The 22,020-nt window shown below is 47.1% G+C and overlaps 2 protein-coding genes across 6 annotated transcripts in view; one reads left to right on the top strand and one right to left on the bottom strand.

Annotated features, from left to right (window-relative positions):
* The window catches only part of TRAK1 (trafficking kinesin protein 1), a 138,983-nt gene extending 134,518 nt beyond the window's left edge, over positions 1-4,465 (top strand). For all 5 annotated transcript variants that reach the window (XM_065665491.1, XM_065665490.1, XM_065665488.1 and 2 more), the window contains one exon: positions 1,599-4,465. In XM_065665491.1, coding sequence (XP_065521563.1) covers positions 1,599-2,397 — 799 coding nt within the window. In that variant the 3' untranslated portion in view covers positions 2,398-4,465. The remainder of the gene's footprint in view (positions 1-1,598) is intronic.
* A 4,925-nt stretch (positions 4,466-9,390) lies between these two features.
* CCK (cholecystokinin) lies at positions 9,391-15,735 on the bottom strand. Its single transcript, XM_065669172.1, has 4 exons — positions 15,705-15,735; positions 15,092-15,120; positions 13,245-13,505; positions 9,391-9,769 (listed from the first exon to the last, which is right to left on the bottom strand). Exons 1-4 carry the CDS (start codon positions 15,716-15,718, stop codon positions 9,633-9,635), a joined length of 441 nt encoding a protein of 146 aa, XP_065525244.1. The 5' UTR covers positions 15,719-15,735; the 3' UTR covers positions 9,391-9,632.
* Between the last annotated feature and the right edge of the window lie 6,285 nt (positions 15,736-22,020).

The raw sequence follows: 22,020 nt of genomic DNA, 5'->3' as shown, positions 1-22,020 counted from the left end.
AGCAGTGGTGAGCTCTCAGGTCAGTGAATTGTCTGTTAGCATCAAGTATTGCATTGTTCAAGAGCCTTTAAGTGACGTTAAAGAGGACGAATCCATGCCTAGGAAATAGTACTGTGGAATTACATTTTTCATGTGTGTGTATGTGGCAAAAGCCATCATTTGAGCACGGTTGGAAAGGTTTTGTTAAAGGTGAATGGAACCCCTGGGATTCTCCCAAAGAGACATGAATTTAGAGTGTTGGGGATGTCCCATATGCCTTGTTTCTGGAATAACCAAGTGCACCGCACCTTATTCAATGAAAGATGTACCTTGGGCTTCCATAAATTGAGTGGGGATTATCCATAGGTAACCATGCTGTGGCTAACCTGAGCTATTAGGAACAAGGTTTTTAAGGATGACACTGTAGTGTCAGAAACACTCAACCCTCAGTGTCCATGAGATCTCAAACTTGGCACAAAGAACTTGGGATGTCTTTGGAATTGCATTGAGTCTGTGTTCAGTCAGATGGGCAGCTTCTGGGGAGAGGGTGATCGCCAGAATGAATGCAATTTGATATTATACAAGAATTTCCAGCCCTTCGTAACTATCAGTAGTGTGCTTAAGAGAACAAAATGCCCTAAGAGAGCACTAAACATCAGTATGTCATAGAATCATAGAATAGTTAGGGTTGGAAAGGACCTTAAGACCATCTAGTTCATGTCTGTCACTTGTTCTGAATGTGAGGAGTGTTGCCCATTCAATACTTTCTTGTCCACTGCCTGTATGTAGTTTATTTTTAGAAGAAAGAACTGGAATTGGGGAACAAGTTAGCAATGTTTCAAACTACAGAAATGAATGTTTTACCAGATGAACAGGAGGGTGGCTCTTTGCATGCTTGGTTTGCTGCTGTCAGTTACCCACTGGCCAACTGACAAAGAGCTCGAAGCTGTTTTTCTCATCACCTTGGAAGGTAATTCACACCATTGTGCATCTCCATCCAAACTCAGATCCTCCATCCCCTTACCCTTAAGTGAAAATGAATTCAACATAAGAAGGGTTTGACTTCACAGAAGCATGTGTTGGTGACAGTGCCAACTTCAACAGTTTTGTCTACGGATGCTTCTGTAGCAAGTATGTTCCCATCCTCCCTTGCTGCTGTCTCTGCTATGACCCAGCACCACTAAAGACTAGCAGCTCTGTGCTCAAAGTGACACCAGAAAGTAAATCTGTCTTGCTTGTACCATTAGTCAAGTTCCCCCTGTATCCCTGTCTCGGGGAAGCAACTGGGAGTTGTGACAGCCAATAGATCAGGAAGAAAAACTGAAGGTGTTGATCAGGAACCTGTCACTTTGTTTATCGGAAGAAATGTGATGGTGGGTGCTGGGGAACGCATCGCTCTCATGAGACAGGGTGGTGAAGCACGCAAAGTGCAGAGATGTGTTTTGTGAGAGAGGATGCTTTTGCACTTGTCATCACATTTCTGAGGAGCTGGGAACTGGCAGTTTTGTGCGCACCCTCAAAATGGATAAAAGACCCTGCTGGGAGTTAACAGTCTTGCTTGCAAAGTAAGCTTTAATTCCATAGCGGAGAGAATAATTTGCCTGCTCCTTTGCTTTCAGCCTTAACCCAGCACCTACTCCAGCTGGTGGCAGCATTGGCAATTTGAAGGGCACCCCGGTGGCCACCCCCTGCACCCCGCGGCGCCTGAGCTTGGCCGAATCCTTCACTAACCTCCGGGAATCCACGACGACGATGAGCACGTCCCTGGGGCTGGTGTGGCTCCTGAAGGAAAGGGGCATCTCGGCAGCAGTGTACAATCCACAGAGCTGGGACAGAGCCAGCAAGGGCACCCTCCTGAACACATACATCCCTAAGATGGCCATCATTCCTTCCACTCCTCCAAACTCACCTATGCAGACACCTTCTTCTTCCCCTCCATCTTTTGAGTTCAAGTGCACCAGCCCACCTTATGACAACTTCTTGGCTTCGAAGCCTGCTAGCTCAATCTTGAAGGAGGTGAGGAATAAAAAGAACATCAGGAACAGTGAGAGTCAGACTGACGTGTCTGTTTCCAACCTTAATCTCGTGGACAAAGTCAAGAGGTTTGGTATTGCCAAAGTTGTGAGTTCAGGGCAAACATCAGCTCCTCCTTTAACTGATGACCAGGGACCTCTTCTCTGTGGGGCACAAGGACCAGTGAGGGCCTTTGTTCCTGGGGGCCTGGCACCAGACAGTCTCCCATTGGGCTGCCCTGCCGTAACCAGTGCCATCGGGGGCATCCAGCTCAACACTGGCATCCGAAGGAATCGGAGCTTCCCCACCATGGTGGGTTCCAGCATGCAGATGAAAGGCCCAACATCTCTCACTTCGGGGATCCTCATGGGAACCAAGCTCCCGAAGCAAACTAGCTTACGGTGAAGGACTTCATTTTTACAGCTTGTCTTTTTAAACACAAGTACTCTCGATTCTGTCTCCGATCTCCTTTTCCTCTCCCCGCCGCCCCTTCATTGCCTCTTGAGTTTGACAAATCAACCTCGTGCCTAATGGGAGAAATGTGTAAACTTTGTATAAAACGTGTAAATATGTACCAGACCGGTTGTAACTAATGGGATTATTTTACTGCTCAGTTGAGTGCGGAGGCTCTGTGTTATGATTGCTGTTATTAAAGGTAACTCACTAACCTTTTGAAAAGGTTTTTTTTTTTCTAAGATGCACTGAAAGAAACCACAAAAGAATAAAACCAACACTAAATAACTTGACTAGGACAACGTGAATCCTGCAGCTAGCCTAACTTGAATCAGAGGTGCATGGGAAGCTGTTGAATGTGTTACGCGAGACCTCGCGGTACATCACTTGAAGCATGGGAGCATTTGTGCTTCGTTAAAGCGAAAAGCACGCAGTTTAACGTGGTAGTTTTAATTTTGCTTCTGTAGATGAGTTACTGGAGTGCCTGCCTATTATGCCTGAATGGATGGAACTGCATTTTTCTGTTCTGTCTTCTCCCCAAGATGAGAAACTTGAAGCAATCCTGTGTCGAGGTCCACAGGCCTGCTGGGTACCTGGAGTATCAACATATTCCTGTTTCTTGTGGCACACACATACACTCTGTGTGACTTCTTGTTCGGTTTTTGTTCTGTTTTTCAATGCTGCACTGGATTGTGGAGGGGGGAAAATGCTTTACTGTGTGGTGCTGCCTCTGAAACACGCTCTGTCAGTGCCCCCAAAGAGAACAGCTTTCACCACTAGGGAGGTAAATGTGGCAATGACTTCCTACAAGTCAAAGCTATGGAACAGATTGACAGAGGCACGTTGCAGAAGAACAGGTAGCAGAACCAGTGTTAGAACAAGGTGTGTCCTTGAAACCTTGGCAGAGAACCACAAAACCCATTTAGTTAGGGAATGGTACAGGCTGGAAAGAGCAGCTCGCAGTTGCCCACTGGTCTCTAGGGTGAGAATATTCCCCACCTATTACCTGTTTTCACCTCCTTCATGCCCAGGTGGACCTTAGCAGAGGTGTAAAGGTGGGAAGCACTTTATTTACAGTCTTTTAAACTGAAAAAATACCTCCCAATACCAAACCTATAACCCCCTGCTTTATCAGAAGGGAAGCAAAAGGCCTCATAACAGCCTTTAGTTACAGCCCAAGCAATCCTTGTTTCTATTGTTTCCTCCCTGTTTCTCCTGAAGTTCCGCTGGGTGCTTCTAGAGAGAATTGGAATATCCTGAAACTGAATGGACTGGAAAGAGCTTGTTTCTAGAGCATTTGTTCAGAAGGGAGATGGAGAAGTGAAGGGAGAGGGTTTAACATCCACTTTCTTTTCCTGCATTTCTTGTGGCATCTAAGCCAAGCTCCCTGTTTGTTCCTGTTATCCCACTACACGTACTTGCCGTGAATTACTGTTTGTACCAGACTGTTACTAAATCATTAGCACTGATCACTTCATGTGTAAATGAAGCTGTCTTTTAGTCTCTGTGATGAGAGGTAGGTGGGTGGGTTTGGTCTCTTCTCTGAATGAAGTAGTTACTGCAGTAGTGCTATGGACACTAAGGGTATGCTTGAGAAAGGAAAAACACATGGGGCAGTTTCTGCATGTGTTTGAAGACTTCTATTTATTCTATGAACTTAACAATGTTTCAGTAAAATGTCATCAGCTCTCTCTGCTGTTGTATGTGTGCACTTATTGCAAGTGAATTGAAGTATCTTTTTTATTTGAATGTATCCTAAACCAGTAGATAGAATAACAGTTGATTCTGGAAAAAAACAAAACGTGGACTTCATGGACCATTTTCTATACCCAGAGGGAGAAAGCAATACCATATGAGAACTTAACGTGTCGAAGTTAATCATGCAATCGGGAAGTATTATTTAGCCTTTAAATAAGGAGTCGGGGCTGTCCACCCGCCACAGAAAGCAATTGTAACACATCCGAAAGATGAAATCTAAAGTTTTCTTCACTAATAATCAATAAAATAACAGAAAAAGCTGCATCGTTGTGTATTATTCATCTCTTGTCCTGTTCTTTTACGGCGATAAATCTTCAACCTTGATCCCTTGTTTTCATCTCGGTGTCAAAGCAAGATAAGAGGCCATCGGCAGGTTTGGGTTTTAAATGCTTAGACACAGAAGTGGTTGGAAAGTTTGGAGGTTTTAAGGTTGCTGGAACTGGTGAAACTTTGCTCAAAATGAAAAATACAGACCTCAGTGTGCTAATTTTTATTGGAGTTCTAAGAAAGCAGATTTGAATGTTGGGTGGTTTGGGTATTTGGAGCAGGAGAGGGGTTTGAATTCTCCTGCCTAATACAATGCAAAATGTGTAATGAATGTGAAAGGATGGAGTAAGGAGGAAAGATCCTGTTTAGAATCACAGAACAGTTAGGGTTGGAAAGGACCTCAAGATCATCCAGTTCCAACCCCCTGCCATGGGCAGGGACACCTCACACTAAACCATCCCACACAAGGCTTCATCCAACCTGGCCTTGAACGCTGCCAGGGATGGATCTGGTTACATCTTTCCAGCAGAGCCAGATGTGAGGTGTGCTGCGAGCCAGCATCTTCCTGAGGGAGGAAAAAGCCCACTGCTGAGATGCAATAAAGGTAATGAGAAACTCCAAAACCCCTGCAGATGGTGAGAGCAAAGGAATGAGAAAAAGAGCTCCCTGAAGGAGGGGGTAGTCAGGCAGTAACTCAGGGGAAGATTAGACAGCCTCATAGGTTAGAGATGGATGTGTGTGAGCTTGCGAGGGAAATAGTATAACAGAATCATAGAGTGGTTTAGGTTGGAAAGGACCTTAAAGCTCACCCAGTTCCAACCCCCTGCCATGGGCAGGGACACCTCACACCAGACCGGGTTGCTCCAAGCCCCTGTGTCCAACCTGGCCTTGAGCACTGCCAGGGATGGGGCAGCCACAGCTTCTCTGGGCACCCTGTGCCAGCGCCTCAGCACCCTCACAGGGCAGAGCTTCTGCCTTAGATCTAACCTGAACTTGCCCTGTTTCAGTTTGAACCCATCACCCCTTGTCCTGTCACTACAGTCTCTGCTGAAGAGCCCCTCTCCAGCATCCACTTCTATGTTGGCTACTGAGGGGCAACTGGAGAGCAGTGATGCCAAATACAGTTCTGGAGGGTTTGCGTTAGCGCAGTGCAATGCCAAGCCACAACAAAGCACAGGAAGGCTGATACCAGTGAGGACAGAGACCCAGTGACCTCCGAGCCTGGGGGAGGCTCGAGGTCAGGAAGTTGATGCTGAACAGGCAGGGTCCGGGTTAAGACCAGTACAGTGCATCCAGCTCTCTGCTGCCACTCCCAGGAAGAGGGGGAGCCTAGAGGATTCCTACATAAACTGGAGAGTTTTGCCATCATGGGGTCTACCTTGTGTGTATCCTATTGCAATAAAACCTCATACCCTGAAGTATTAAGACCGAAGCATTTTAAGGAAGATATTTTCTCCTGTTACGGCTAAAAATTATAAAAAAGTAGTAATTCACACCAGATAAGGCCTTTTTTAACAGGCTTATGTGTTCCACCTGGATATTACAGCGCACAAAGCTGCTTGTGGCCTCATATAGTCCCTTCCTGGGCCTTTGGGGGTGAGAACGCAGCCCCCAAGTCCAGCTCCTGAGTCCCTTCAGCTGTCACCTTGGTCAGAAGCTTATAGATGGCACAATCAGGGGACAGGTGACAGTGGTCTGTGAGCCAGGAAAGGCCACAGGAATGAATGCGCAGCAGGAAACGGGAAGGTAAAATGACTTGCTCCCAGCAGGGAAGGTTTGTAAGGCGGTTGTAGGAGCGATGGAAATCAAGCGGTGTAATGCGGCTCCCTGCGGGGCTTTGTGCCAGCCTGGATGCCGTGTGCTGGGGAGCCCTGCACAAACCCACCCCCTGCAGCAGCTTCTAGAGGGTGCTTGGTGTAGAAATGCCTTCAATAGAATCGACCAGGCTGGAAAAGAAACACCTTCAAGATCACTCGAGTGTGAGGTGTCCCTGCCCATGGCAGGGGGTTGGAACTGGGTGATCTTAAGGTCCTTTCCAACCCAAACCATTCCATGATTCTATGAAATTACTGATGTTGACAAAGAAAGACAAGGGGAAACCGAAGAGGGAGTAAGTACAGCTCACTGGGATCAAGGGAAAGCAAAGCTGAGTGAGGCTGAATGCCTCAAGGTACGAAAGGAGCAACTGGAGATCGTGCAGAGGTAGGAGGTCTACTGAGGTGCAGGATGTTCTCTATGGGATGCTTCTCCCTAGAGACTTCAGTGCATTTTATAGGAAACACCCCATATGCTGGTATTTGGAGAGTGTCTTTTTCCTCTTTCAGGACAGCAAATGCTGCCACAGGGTAACCAAGACTGCATGAGTGAGTGTCTGGAAAGAGCTGATGTGTTTAATGCACTTGGATGACTTCAAAGCAGACCAGAACTACTGCATATACAAACCTTGGAAGGCCAAATGGCTGGTGAATTGGTGCCTCTGCTCTGAAATGCTCCTCCACCCTTGCAATGTCCCAGTATCTCAGAAACCGCACTGGATGCATCTTCACCATCCTACAGCGAGGAACACGGTCATCCGCTCTGAAGGATGGGTTGGAGGGAAGGGTAAGTTGCTGAGGACTGTGTGTCCAAGCTCGTGGACACACAGGATGTTCTTTGGAGAGCCAAAACTGGTATTTCAACCCTTTGAGAGTCATCCCCCTTCCTTTTGCACCCGAAGCCCTGCACCAGCGCGCTGAGGTTTAACAGTTGCTCCCAGCTTCCTGAGCACATCTGTTGGCCGCTCTCCACATCAGATTGAAAAGTCAGCGAGACGTGCCCTGCCTTCCTTCGGTACCGGCAGGACCTGCTGCCTGCAGCTCGTATCCGCGTCGAAGAATCAGCATTGTTCCGCTGTGCAATGGCATCTCGCTGGGTGCTGCGCAGACTGCTTGCATTCAGTTAAAAAGCCAGTTGAGGCCACAGAATAGCAACCAAAAGCATTAAAGGCCGGGGAGTTACGGGTGTTCAGTGATGCCCTCGGCTGTAATGTGGGCAGTGGGCTTTCATGGGAGAATGGCATAAACTCAAGAAGCTGAGTTCGTGTCTAAAAGATTATAGAGGTTCTTGTCCTGCTGAAACAGGCTTCAAGCTGTGCTGGATCCCATTGCTGTTCAATTGGTACAGGCACTTAGCAATGATTAAAGCTTGAACAAGCCCACGGACACTTTTATTTTCTTTGAGAGAATTTCCGTGAGCTCGGGGGATATAAATCAAAGGCACTGGAAAGCCTCTCACTGCTCCAAGACATTGCAACGCTCACGTTCTGTCTGCAAATTCCTCCGCTCAGGCCGCGGACAGGGACCTCCTGGTTTGCACTGGGGCTTGCTGGAACGCACGGGGTGGGATGCAGCTGGGAACATCTGGCTCTTACGAGGAGGGATTGCGGGAGCTGGGCCTGGTTTAGTCCAGAGAAGAGCAGACTGAGAGGGGATCCCATCAATGCAGATCAGTATCTCAAAGGTGGGTGCCAGGAGGATGGTGCCAGGCTCTTTCCAGTGGTGCCCAGCGACAGGATGAGGAGCAATGGCCATAAACTAACACACACCAAGTCTCACCTCAGCATGAGGAAGAACTTCTTTACACTGAGGGTGTCAGAGCACTGAACAGGCTGCACAGGGGGGTTATGGAGTCTCCCTTTCTGGAGACATTCAAACCCGCCTGGGCACGTTCCTGTGTGACCTGCTCTGGGTGGCCCTGCCTTGGCAGGGGTTGGACTGGGTCATCTACAGAGGGCCCTTCCAGCCCGGACGGTTCTGTGACTGTGGTTCTGTGTCCCAGGCCCGGTCAGGATGATGCCCCACGTGCCAAGGATGGAGGGGCTCATGATGCAATCAAGTGGATGGAGCAGAGCATTCCAGGGCAGGTGAGACCGTTCCGAGCCCAGGTGCGCTGCTGTAGCTGAGTTTTCCTTTACATGCTGCCCCAGCAACCAGGGAATGCTGCCCATTCCTGGGGCATGGATGGCCCTCGCTCTTGGGGGTGTCCCCTCACCCCCATGAGGATCCTGGTCCCACAAGGGCACCCATGGGCTCTTCCCCGCTAGCTCAGTGGGGTTTGCAGTAAGCTGCTCCCTCTGCCCAGGGCAGGGCTGCAGGCACCGGCCCTGCAAGTGCTCACACCCCGTGGAGACGAGGCCTCAGTGCCATGGGGCAGTGGTGGCCTTGGCAGCGCTGGGGAACGGTTGGACTGGGTGAGCTTGAAGGGCTTTTCCAGCCTGGTGGATTCTGTGGTTCCTTGTTCCCCCACCGGTGGGCCACAGCTAACTCGGGCTTTCCCCGTGGTGCTCAGGAGCGACCCGTTTCCATCTCGGACACTGTGACTAGATGCTTTGATACCTTCTCCCCCTCAGGATCACCTTCTGCTCTGTTCAGGGACCTGTCCTCACCCTGTCCCCAGTGAAGGCTGGGGACACGCTATTCCATGATACACGCTGTCCGCAGGACTTCCACCCTTAGTTCCCAACATGCAATAGCTAAGCCAGCAAGATGGAAGCTGTTGGTGTCATTCATAGAATCCCAGACTGGTTTGGGCTGGAAAGGACCTTAAGCTCATCCAGTTCCAACCCCCTGCCATGGGCAGGGACACCTCACACTAAACCATGGCACCCAAGGCTCTGTCCAACCCCCCTTTTCGTATGGGCACTGATGGCCACTCACTACAAAGCCGTGGGGTTGCTGTGTGACTCAGCCCTTTACTAGTGGGGTCACTGGCCCTATCTGGCACCATCGTGTTTCTATTTGGACAAGCTCCCCTCAGTTCACAGCTATTGGGGCTGACACAAGACTTCTCCGGAAAGCGGCTCATTTGCCTGAATGAAGGCATTTTCCTGCCTTTCCTTATAGGAAGACGCCCAGCAACGTGCAGTGACAGGACAAGGGGGGGTAAGTTGAAATCATTTTAATACAATATCAATGTATGAGAAACCACAGAAGAAAGAAACCATTTTCTGGAAAATTCTGCATCTGTGTGTATTGCGCTGTGGAGTCGCACCGACAGGCTCACAGCGAACGCATGGCACGGTTTAAAACACGGCTTGTGGAGAGGACAGGAGATGAATTTTGCTCTTTCTGCACGGACATGGGGGTGTGATTTTAACTCTTCCTCTTGCCACAGTTTGCTGGTCTCTAGGAAGAGTACTCGTATTCCTCAGCACTGCGGCGTCCAAAATCCATCCAGCCCATGTAGTCTCTGTCATTTATCCTGTGTGTCGGGTCAATGGTCTGTACCCTGTTTCCCATAACTGAGAGCCTTCCAGTGGGACCTAAAGGAAAAGCATTGGGAGAGCAGAGAGTAAGTGGACACGTTTCATGCGTTCATCCGTGTTCAGATCTGGTTTGTACTCGTGAGCTGACGTCTGCAGTAGTTGAAACTGTTCGACTCAACACCGGCCATGTAACACCGCGGTTGTGTCATAGGGCAAAGCACCACATTATGGGAAATGTCCTGAAAATGGCTTGAGGTTCTCTTTACTGTAAACCAAAGAGATCGTTTTCTCCCTCCTGCTGCAGGAACATTCTGCTCCTGGCTGCCCGGAGGGAGTATGTGCAAGCGAAACATGTGAGATGTGAGTTAGAGGCAGAGTAAGAAACTCCTGTCGTAGCAGAGATTGTCTTTATAATGGATGCGTAAAGAGTCACCCTCCTAATCCTTTTCTTTCTGGCTTCACTTCGATCCTCTGCAAGTTAAGATTGAAAACAGAGAGTATCTAATAGAACACCACAGAGAATTCTGTCAGTGTATTGTCTGTCACAGAAGAGAGATTCTTGGGGACAAGATCTCCTTTTCCCTTCCTACTTCAATAAAGTCCAAACCATTCCTCACTCTTCCTGTAAGCCCCTCGCTTGCTGGTACTGGGAGAGCTGCTCTACGTGCAAAACAACTCCGCTTGAGGGCAGACTCGGGCCTGTGGCAGGATCCCACCACAGCCCCTTGTTGCTTAAAGAGGCGCAAGTGTAAGTACAGGAGCTCTCAGTGCAAATTCAGTAGCAAGTGGGGTAGAGTTATGAATCCCAGGGTTTGTGGAGAAGGAGGAACAGTCCTGAAAGGGAGAAAGCTGTGTCTGGAATCTATAGCTAGGGATATCTGCTTCTGGAATGATACAGGGCTTGTCGCTGTGTCAGTGATATTCTTACTGCTCCTCCAAAGCTTCCACCAGGGCTGGATGCTGATCCCTGATCTTGCCTTACCCTTTTCCTTGCTTAAGGCATCAAAGAGACACAAACTGTTTGCAGAATAATCTGTCAAGGGCTATAATCCTCTGTTTTGACATCGTCACGGTCTGTAACTGAAAATGCAGGGAAAGACACATCATTACTTCTCTGTGCACTCCCTGAAACCAGCCAAAATTGACATATGCCAATAAATAGATCGAGGTCAGGCCTTGAGTGAGGAAGGAACAGATCCAATGTATTAGTACTAAGTTCAGGCTGAGGCTTCAGGAATACCTGAACGGATCAAAAAGGAAAAGAAGCCCAAACCAACCCCCATAAATCCGAATCTACACGATTGCCTTGCTTATGGTTTCTTGTGCTTTGAAGGAGCCCTTGGTGACTCCGGGCTTCTATATTTGAAGGATTCCCTCGCGTAATGATATCTAATGAACACGATCCATTCAAACCAAACCCAGCTGCATTGTTTTGTTAGCGGCTGCAGAGGGACAGGAGACTTTCTGTGCCAGACCCACACTGAAAGCCTGAAGATGAAAGGAATTGAAAGCTAGGGGTCACAAGCAGTACAATTAACAGCACCTTAACTCCCTTTCCTCAAACCACCAGAGCTGTCCTGTGGATACTGCAGAATCAATGCGCAGCAAATGCAGTCCAAACCGCAGCAGTTTGGTTCTGAGGTTGCCATCTAGCCCGAACCTCTTGAGAGCATTTAACTCCCTCACTGTTTAAATTGGAAATATTGTCCAAAATCAGCTTTTCTAGTCATCACAAGGGCAAAAGCCATCAGTGGGGACTGCTAACGCTAGGAAATGCCCAGGCTCTTTCCTCCTAGGTGAAATTTCCGAGTGAGTATTGCAGTTTAGACAGGTTCAAAGTGACAAATAGAGTAGGTGGGAGTGTTCTACAGAGATTTTCTAGGAAGAAGTACTTCCCAGAACCTTTGTGCTACATGAGAACACAAGGGTTTGACGGGAACACTCTATGTATTGTTCATTTATAAACTAAGTAAATACTGGTTTATTCCTGCGAATCTTCTCTTCTGCAACTAGCAGCTACATCTACAACCCAGAGTCCGACTAGCCTAGTCACGGCACAAGAATCCCCTTATCAGCTAACAGTCACTTTGTAGAGTTAGTTAGATTTGTCAATTAACATCTATGCAGGAGCTCTCCTTTGTATTAATACTTAACAATAAGAAGTCTTAAATGCAAAGTGCGTTTTTTTCACTTCGTGTTAAGCTATTTGGAAATGTCAGGCAGATATCCAAGAGGATAGAATGGCTACATATATTAGAATAAGGCGTTTTGTTTCTGTGTAGGTGGGTGACAATGATTACAGCAGGGAAAGGTAATGAGGATTCTGCTTTGCAGACTCCTGCAATAGCATCCTTATTCAGTAACAGTTGTTACTGAATCATGGAATTCTGTATCTGAGTTCTCTTTCCATTAGATTATGGACTGCTACAAGAAGTTCCTTAATGGATATTGTGCAAATATTGGCATTGTGAGATAAAGTCTCCCAGACTGTATTAAAGGTCTTCTTTTTCTATGGTTTCTGATTTGGCCCCATTCTGTGTACACAGATGAACGTGTATGGCTGCATATGTAATGGATAAAGATGCATACTGCACCTCTCAATTGCAGACCTCCGCCAAAAATCAGACCAGGATTTTGCCTGGAACAGAGGTCAGCAGTGAGGCTATCAAGAGGGGAGGATGAAATGATGTGCCTAAGGTTGTGTGCTGAGACAGGAGAGGAGACACCTCTTACTTTTATAAAGCAAATTTCATCCTAAGCACAGTCTGGGGCTGAGAGTGAATTCATTTCTCAGTGTCTCAATGCCGAGGTAATCCTACAAATACAGCGCCATGGAGGTTTTTGAGTCAAGATTGTGCTCCCAGGCTGCCCAAGACCAAAAACCTGGCAGGAACTGACACGTTTTGAAGCAAATGTGGTGTTTCTTATCACTGCTTTTAGTTACTGTGTCGATAAATGTGAATTCTGATCTCTCAAAAGCTTTAACACTTTTGTAACTTCCTTTGGGAACGAATACACGGAAACCCCCGCTACTCAGATTTCCCTGGAACGGGTATTTTTGACTGAGGTGAGGTTGGCCATTTGGTACGTATTTATCCTCAGAAAAGTGTTCCTGCTCTTCTGGCTTAAAACAAAAAGGGAAGGGGGAGGTTAACCAAATGAAGAAGCTCAAAGAAAAGGCAAGTACTGTGTTTTATCTGAGATACCACATGCTCAAAATGCCACCATAGTTCTAAGGCTATGAAAATGGTAAGGTAAAAATAAAAGCTGACCCGACAGGTAGGTTACATTACTACAGTTACCTGTACACAGCTCTAAAGGCAGTGCCTGTCACGTACACCATTCTTTGGGAGTAGCTTTGCAGTAAATAAGAGAATGTTCTTTACATCAGGAACAACTGGGCAAAACTCTACATCCTCTCTTCTCTATGAATCAGTGCTAGATGGTGACAGCGTTATCCTAGCATGTGGGTATCCCTGCAGGGAGTTCCACTGACACAGAAGGAGCACAGTAAGGAGGAGATAACCAGTACCTTTTCTGGCTTGCTGGAGATACTTGGCCAACAAAGCACCGATGTTGGCTCTTTGGTCAATGCTCCCATCCAGCCTGGGCACAGGTTTCTGTGGGCCAGCAGCAGACGAAGGAGCGCGGACGTGCCGGTGATGTTCTGTCAAGCTCTGCTCCAGCTCAGCAGCCAGGGGATTCCCATTGTGTGAGCCCAGAGTCTGCTGTCCAAAAGAGCTCGCGGAGAGCACAGCAAGGAACACGCAGATGCATATACCACTGTACATTGCTGGAGGGAAAAGGAATGATAGGCTCTTAGAACGACCAGATAGGCTATGTTGTATGCTGTCCTTACCCCCAAGTTCCACTGGGTGTAGTGCTTTCTGAGCAAACTAGGGCTGTATTGGGGTTTTGTGAATGCAGGTAACGGTGGGATCTGTCTTAAGCTGGAAAACATGGGAATAGTTACATAGTTAAATATCCCTTGATATTTATAATATCAAGATACTAGTTAAATATCAAGACAATATCAAGATAATAGTTAAATATCCCTTGATATATCGAAGGAACAAAAATACTCCACTGTAGCTTATGCTCCCTCATCTACTCAATTCTTATCTCTTCTTTTTTGAGGCCGTATTTCCTTAAAAACTAAGGGAGATGAACCCAGCTCTGTGAAAATAAAGAAAATCTCAGTATTCAGATATTTCAGTATCTTGCTGTTGTACTAAAAATCGCTGTTGTAACAATGCTCAGTTTTGATGAGTGCTGTGAAGAGCCTTTATTCTATCAACCTTCACTGGTTTGAACTTCAGTGGTCAAGAGGTTTCTTCCCATCCATCACACACAGAAAGGAAAACCAAAACCTTGTCCCAAGGAAAGAAACCCCAAAATCTAATGCTCCCCCAGGTATTTGATCTAATAGCTGAGGTGGTAAAAACTGTTGAGTTAAAAGCTGTATGCAATAATGAAAATATATAAATATATATATATAAAATACATATAATATATATATAAAAGCTGTATGAAATAATGTATGAAAGATTCTTAAGAATCTCCATCTAAAAAAAAAGAATTTATATGCAACCATTTTCTTATTGCTTTCTGAACAAGTACTAGAGAAAATGATGTTGCTTTGCTGGATCATTTGATCCTATAAGCTGAAAACAGTATTTTCCAGGAAACGGAGAAATCACTCTCATTTATTAGGAGAAACAAGCTACCTCATACTAAATGCTATAGGGGTAATTCCCATTTAGAAATACACAGGAATTAGCTACATTAGAACCTCTGAATCGCTTAAGTTTCTGAACAGCCTACTGAACATAACCTTTGAAGTTTAAAAGAGGAGAAAACTAAATTGAGTTGCCCACCACTTAGACTGGATTGAAAACATTTTGGGGGGTTTAGTATTGTCAGGAGATGAATGAAATCTGTCAGCAGGTCACGCCAGCAGGGTTAACAGTGATGTACCCTTATAGGCGCTTATAAACCTAAGGTGCGTTGCATCTTTTTCACAGGGATATCTTTTTAACCGACCCGATTCCTGTATTTTTATATATATGTAATATTTCTATATATTACATAGATATTACATACATAGAAGTGTATATATGTGTATATATATGTGTATACACACACACACATACAAACCGTACGGAGTCCAAACACAGCATCTCCCCCGTCCGCCGTCCCCTGCGCCGGGCACGGCTCGGGCGCTCCCGCAGACCTCGCCCCGCTCCAGCGACCGGCCGGGACCCTCGCCGCTGGGCAGCGGCCGCAGCTCCTCCAGCAGAGCCGGTAAGCGCAGGACCCCCCCCACCCCGTTTCACCGCTCCCCCCCACAGCCCAGCAGGGACGCGCGGTGCTCCCTACCTTTCCGCTGCGCTCTCCCGAGGCCGGACCTGAGCAGGGAGGGATGGAGACAACGAGACCCGTTTGTGCCCAGGCGGGGAAGTTGGGGGTGGCTCAGCCCCGGCCCCTTAAATAGCGCCGGGAGCCGCGACGGTGTTTGCACAGCTCTGACGCAGCCGGGGCCGCCGCCCCCCCGCCTCGGTCCGTGTGTGTGTGTCTGTGCCCCCCGACGGGCACTCTGGGCTCCTACGGGGGGGGAAGCGCTTGAAGCTGGGCGTTAAAAACGTGGCTCTGACTGGGGGGGGGGGGGGGGAATACAGCGCCCGCCCAGACACCACGGCGAGAGGCTGCTGGCGGGGCGCCCGGCCCGAGCTGCTCCCCCGGAGGCTGCGGCAGGCGGGGCGGGCTCACCCCGACGGCAGTGGAAGGGTTGGGAGCTGGGGGTCTGGGCTCCTCTCGAGCTGAGCCCTCTCCGACCCACCCCGTGCTCGGGAAGGTGGGGTGAGCACTTCATTAAAAACAAACTAAAGCAAAGGACGATCCCCCCCCCCCGCCCAAGAAGCCGGAAATGGAGATGGGGATGCTTTTGAGCCGGTTCTTCCTCACCGACCCCCCGGGTTTTGCCCGAACGCACTGGTGGGTTTTCATCCTAGCTCTTGTTTGAGTTCACCACCCGGCCAGCGAGCTGCTCAGCCTGCTGCGCCTTCCCCTGCCCCGGCACGCAGCCGGCAAGTGCCGCTGCAGTTCCTGCGAGGGCTGGCAGGGGGAGACAATGAGCCGCCTCAGCGCATAGACTGCGCCGTCCTGGACCAGGTGTCTGTCTGTCAGGGTGTCTGTCAGGGTGTCTGTCAGGGTGTCTGGCAAGTGTCTGTCTGCCTGACAGGGTGCCTGTCAGGTGTCTGTCAGGTGTCTGTCAGGCGCTGGGCAGGGTGGTGGTTGCTGACCCGTGGGCTTTTCGCCTCCTGCATCTGCACCGACACCCGGCAAAGTTACACAAAAGCAACATCAAAACCTGCTTTGGAAACAGAAGAGGAAGTTGTAAGTGGATTGCCAGGGGAACGAACACTGCGATTGTTCCAGCAGCACCCGGCCAAGTGCTGGTTTAATGGCTCTGTGTGTCTCTGCAATCAAACCATAGACTCACAGGCTGGTTTGGGTTGGAAGGGACCTTAAAGCTCATCCAGCTCCAACCCCTGCCGTGGGCAGGGACCCCTTCCACTGGAGCAGCTTGCTCCAAGCTCCTGTGTCCAACCTGGCCTTGAGCACTGCCAGGGATGGGGCAGCCACAGCTTCTCTGGGCACCCTGTGCCAGCGCCTCAGCACCCTCACAGGGAAGAGCTTCTGCCTAAGAGCTCAGCTCAGTCTCCCCTCGGGCAGGTTCAAGCCATTCCCCTTGGCCTGGCCCTACAGGCCCTTGTCCCAAGCCCCTCTCCAGGTTCCCTGCAGCCCCTTCAGGCACTGGAGCTGCTCTCAGGTCTCCCCTTCAGGAGCCTTCTCTTGTCCAGGCTGCCCCAGCCCAGCTCTCTCAGCCTGGCTCCAGAGCAGAGCTGCTCCAGCCCTCACAGCATCTCCATGCCCTCCTCTGGCCTCTCTCCAACAGGTCCAATATTCCTGATAGTTTGGCTTGGTGGGGAGAATGCTCATTGCTCTTGGGCAATTGAACAGTCGGCACTGGTCTGAACTGCAGGTGTCTGGGGAAAGCACCGCAGTCTTTCTGGGAACGTACAATACAACAGCCATTCTGGTGGAGTCACACCAAGCCCTCCTGAAACTCACTGTAGATAATGAGCTCCCAAGAGACCTGCCGAAAGCTTAATAGAAGCAAAAGACAAAGAGCTTACTAATGTGTGCATATGCATAATTCATAATTCATATCACAGTAGTATAAATATAAGCACGGGCATTTAAGGCTTACCTATGTGCCTGGTTGAACAAAAGCACAGTACGGGAGCTCATTTTTGTCGAGCTGATGTGGAATATCAGTTCACTTCCATCCAGGACTGCACGAATGGAGCGAGAAAGTGTGTATGTGCATGGGCTCGTGCACGTGTGTGTAGCAGCCAATTTACTGTTGGTGTTTGTGAACGTACAGGAAGGCAACAGCGTACAAAATCCGATAGAGGAGACTGGGATGTTTGCTGGATAGTTACATGGGTATGTTTCTGTGGGATCTCTGTGCTTCTATAAGATCATACACTGGCTTTCCCAGTGTACCTCTGGGTTAACCAAATTGCTGTTTGCAGCAAGAGGGTCAGGAACTCAACAGCCCAAGCACAGCATGGGCTTTTCTGCTTCATTCTGCCTATATGGTCTCTACACTGACTGCAAATGCCTGGATGAGTTTCCTATTTAGACATCATAGTGTATGAAGAAAATTAAGTGAGGCTATAGCCTGATGTCAAGTTACTAAAGGCAGCAGCTCTGCACCATCTGTGACTGTGGTTATAGACTTCTGAACATTGGATTTTCTTCATTAAATCCCTTAATACCAGTATTTTCAGTCCTTGGAGATAACTTTCTGGCTTACTGATGTTTTCTTTGGTGGAAGTTTGAAGTAACATGCAAGTTCCAGTCCTTGGTAAAACATATGTTAATCAATGGCATTTTAGAATTGTCTTGGGCAGAGATAAAAGACCAGAAAGCCTGTTCAGCTTGAGTAGCTGTAATAGATAGCAGGACTCTGGGGCTGTGTTTTAGTGACTGACGTGGCACAAAGAGGAAAGAATAAGGGTTTGCTTCACAGTGACCTGTTAGGTTCCAGGAGCAGTGTTTTCGTGGGTTGCTGGGCCTAGACGTGCACCGTGGATGTGTAGTGTCAACCACAGGAGGGCCTTGTACCACCATGGTGAGTGGGCTGAGCATGGTACTTGTACCATGCTTGTACCAGCATGGTGAGTGCTGCTCTAATGCAGCGCCTTAGTTCACCAGGGAAGGAAGTGCTTTCACTGCACTGGAGCTTGAGTGACATGGCAAGAACCCAATAATAGATGCAAAAGAAATTTAAGCCTAGAGTGAACCCTGCAATGCAGTGAGTGCTGATAGCAATGCATCCCCAAGGTAGAAGCTGGATGCCACCATAGTCTAGAGGCTGCAGGCTTTTTAAAGGTGTTTTTTCAGCACATGTCTGTTCATAGATTTTAACAAACGAAGTTTCTAACAGACCTGAGCAGACTGGTGTCTGTCGTTCAGACTTGAAGTACCTGCTTCATCAGATACTTCATTGAGAAGGCAGCTGTGATGATAGCACTCGTGTATGTGAAACTGAAATACATGTTCGCAGTGCTGGAACCTGTTTTACATTGATGGGATTATTTATGGTTTTAAATAATTGCATTCCATAATAAAGATTTCATTTTATGTAGGGGAAACCAGTCCAGCACACTTCACTGTATATATTAGTTCATCTTGTATGAAAATAGCGTAGTAGAGAAAGAAAACACATTGTACCTTTCAAAATACTTTGTACTATTCAGATGCGCTGTTCCCCTGGCCTGGACCCAGACAAAAGAAGCCTTTTCCACTGTGTGGCAATAACAGAACCCTGTAGGAGGTACTGTTTGCTCCACGGTCCTCTCCTCTGAAAGGGGAATGTCTGTCTAATCAACGCGAGTCAAGCAACCTGAAACCCCCAAAAGGAAGTTCTATAAATGACAAGTGCGATGTATTGGCCTCGTCTTCCAAACCTTTGCATGTTGTCATCTATGCTAAAACTAGAATCAGAGTTTAAGAATAGCAAAGTAATTTGACACTGGATAGACTGGGCAGCAAATAAAGGCTTTATAATGTCCTTCAGAAGAGATAGGGGCTTTCTGTTTGATACATAAGTGGATAGGGCAGCTGGAGTCTTGTTACTTCACTTCTACTTTAAATGATACTCCGTAATACGGAAGGAAATTGAATTAACCTGAGTGCAAAATATGAGTTGTTATTATGACAATTCCTATCTAAATGGAAATGCCAGAAACATTCACAGAAGGGGCAGATGCTGCATCTCGGTTTCAGGAATTACCTTCTCCAGGCATGGACTGAAAAAATAATGGTGATCTTTGGGCAGCTCTGGCTGCATTGCAGCGGGCTGATGGAATGTCTTTGTTGTGAGCATGTTGTAAAGAAGATTTCTTGGAGGTCCTAAGGATTTCCCACTGGATTGAGTCAACGTTCCCCACTTTTGACAGGCTGCTCCTTTGCTGATTGCTCACCAGTGTCTCTTGGATGTGCCGGAGGATTGTTACCTGCCGCGTAGTAGGAAAAAAACATTAGCTACGAGGCTCTGTAATCTAACACTGAACTTTCTGTGGCCTGGTATTTCCATGCTCAGAAACACCTACCGCTGTGGCCACCGTAACCATTACAGCCTCCGGGAGGTCAACTTGATTCAACCTGTTCAACTTAGTGAAAGGCTGAGGCAAAACAGACAGTTAAATCTGAGCTCTGCACAAAATACCTCTCAGCTGCCCCTTAGGGAGTGAGCCTTCCCTTAAAAAAGCAGAAGGAAGACTGCTAAATGAAGATACTTGACTGAATTACGAGGTATAAATGTCTTTTGAAACCACTGGGAACTAAGAACACACATTAGAGAAAAGAATCATCGCCCAGGCAAGAATAACTAAATCTAAGGGGAATAACTCTTTGGAAGCAGACAAACCTTGCTCCGCTGTTCACTCTCTATTGTTTCTGGCTGGCTGTCTCTAAATTCCGTTTTTCTAAATAGAAATATTTATTCAGAGTAGGGCCTGGAATGACTTAAAATCAGCTGTTCTGCACAGCGCTGTGTGGCATGAAAGACACAGCCTTGTGAGGCGTTTAGATAAGTATGCTTTCAGGTTCACTTCCTCAAGTTAATGAAGACTAATTAGTGGGGCTGCTCTATATGCTAATAACAGATTTACTACTTATTTTGCACCTTGCCAGCGTTACACTTTATTTAGCATGCCCTTGGGCTAAATAAATAGCTCTATCAAAAGATTCATCAGGGTAGGAGCTAGCTTGAGGACCTGGCTGTAGTTCCCGGCAATCATAGAATATCTCAAGTTGGAAGGGACCCATAAGGTTCATCAAGTCTAACTCCCTGCTCCTTGCAGGACTGCCTAATCAGCATCTACTCGTGGAAACAGGGATAAAACTGTTGGAATGGGATGGCTCTGAGTTTTCTGGCTCAAATTTTCTCTGGGAAAGAAAGAGCAGGATTATGGTGACTGCGGTGGTACGACAGGGTGGCTTCTTTATTTACACTCTAGTGTGGCCATAGTGCAATAGCGAAAAGGTGCTGTGAAGCGTGTAAGTGTGTAACTAAAGTGACTGCGTTTTCTTTTCCTCTGTGTATTTCTACTCAAAGTGTTATGGAGATGCATGTTGCTTCTTTTTGTTTTCTTATGATTTCCCTGCTCCCTTTACTTTGCCATAGTCTGAAATAAGCCGTCCAGGCTCCATTTTTCGGGATTCAGTGATGTGCCTCATGCATAGCTGTTCACAAGGATGCTGTGGTTCCCAGTGTAACCTGTGTGTGTGGACACTCAGACAAGCACGTTCTTTGGGAGATAATGCCAGTGGGAGGACAACAAAACAGAGACATTATAGCTGTCAACTTTGTAAGAGCTCTTCACATTGTCCTCTTGTTCTGGCAATACAATGGAGCATACACTGTTTGAAATGTACATAAGCTCTGACAAGTGGTTGTTGGCCACTTGATCAGGAGAATCCATACCTGAAATACTCATTGGTGTCTGTGTAGTGCTGGAGTTGATGATGCTCTTGTTGGACATACCAGTGAATGCAGCAGATGGGTTGGCATTCTGTGACATTCTCATGGAAAAGTTCAGGTTACGAACAACATACTCTCAAATCCCTATTTGTATCCACTAAAACTGTGTTAAATCTCTTCAGGCTTGGTGAGGGGCAAAGATTTTGAGCTGGTTACAGATATAGCAGAAAGCACAGTATCGTCTCCTGCCATGTATAATATGATGATAAACTGTTTGAGCAAACATTTTCAAGTAGAATAAGCCACAAATCCTAGGACAGTACTGAAAAGAAGGTCCACCCTTCAGAGTAATCAATACCTAGTACTTCAGGCATGACAGAGAAATGAGCTCAGGTTAGTTTGTTGGCTGTGTCTAAAAACCTCTTCCCTCTTATGAGACTGAATCACTATCTTAAATTTAGCCAATTCCATCATTTTTTAATAACTAAGATAGTTACTAGAAGTTTACAATTAAATTGAAATGTAGATCTTAATGGATTTAATTTTTGTAAGAGAGAACAGCTCTTGAATATTCATGGACCTGATGAATATTCAGGTCTTTATATTTTCATAACCAACCAAACCAAAAGAACCCTTAAGACTAAAGAAATTCAAACAAGCGTGTTTCGTTAGAACTGTGTTAACTCGCTAGAAATACAAAAATAAGATTTTTTTGATGCAAATTAATTATTTACGTTTTACCTTGATTTTCATTATTTTTCCTGTTGCTTTCCTCTATTACGGTATGCCTGATTTGTTACTGTTATTCAACAGTGAAGAGTGTTTCAGCCCAAGCCCCAGGCATGGATCAAACATATTACGATACTTCAGTGATGTTCTAGTTTAGATGAGTTCAACTACTGCTTTCTTCCATGGAATACGCAATCGTTTGAACTCCTCTGACAGCCTCTCTTCTTGGAAAGAAAAACTGGTTCATCACATGTATCCCAGCTGTGTTCTGTCCTCGATGAGGACTCCTGAAGCTCACAGGGAATGTGTAGGTATGAAACAACTGAACTACAGATTTAATGAGAGCACTGCTAATGTAGTTTTAATCATAGAATCATAGAATGGTTTGGGTTGGAAAGGACCTCAAAGCTTATCCAGTTCCAACCCCCTGCCATGGCCAGGGACACCTTCTACTAGAGCAGGGTGCTCCAAGCCCCTGTGTCCAACCTGGCCTTGAGCACTGCCAGGGATGGGGCAGCCA

Source organism: Lathamus discolor, chromosome 2, assembly GCF_037157495.1.
Source record: "Lathamus discolor isolate bLatDis1 chromosome 2, bLatDis1.hap1, whole genome shotgun sequence".
Classification (NCBI taxonomy): domain Eukaryota; kingdom Metazoa; phylum Chordata; class Aves; order Psittaciformes; family Psittacidae; genus Lathamus; species Lathamus discolor.
Note: the sequence above shows the minus strand (reverse complement) of the source record. Positions and strands in the feature narration are given on the sequence as shown.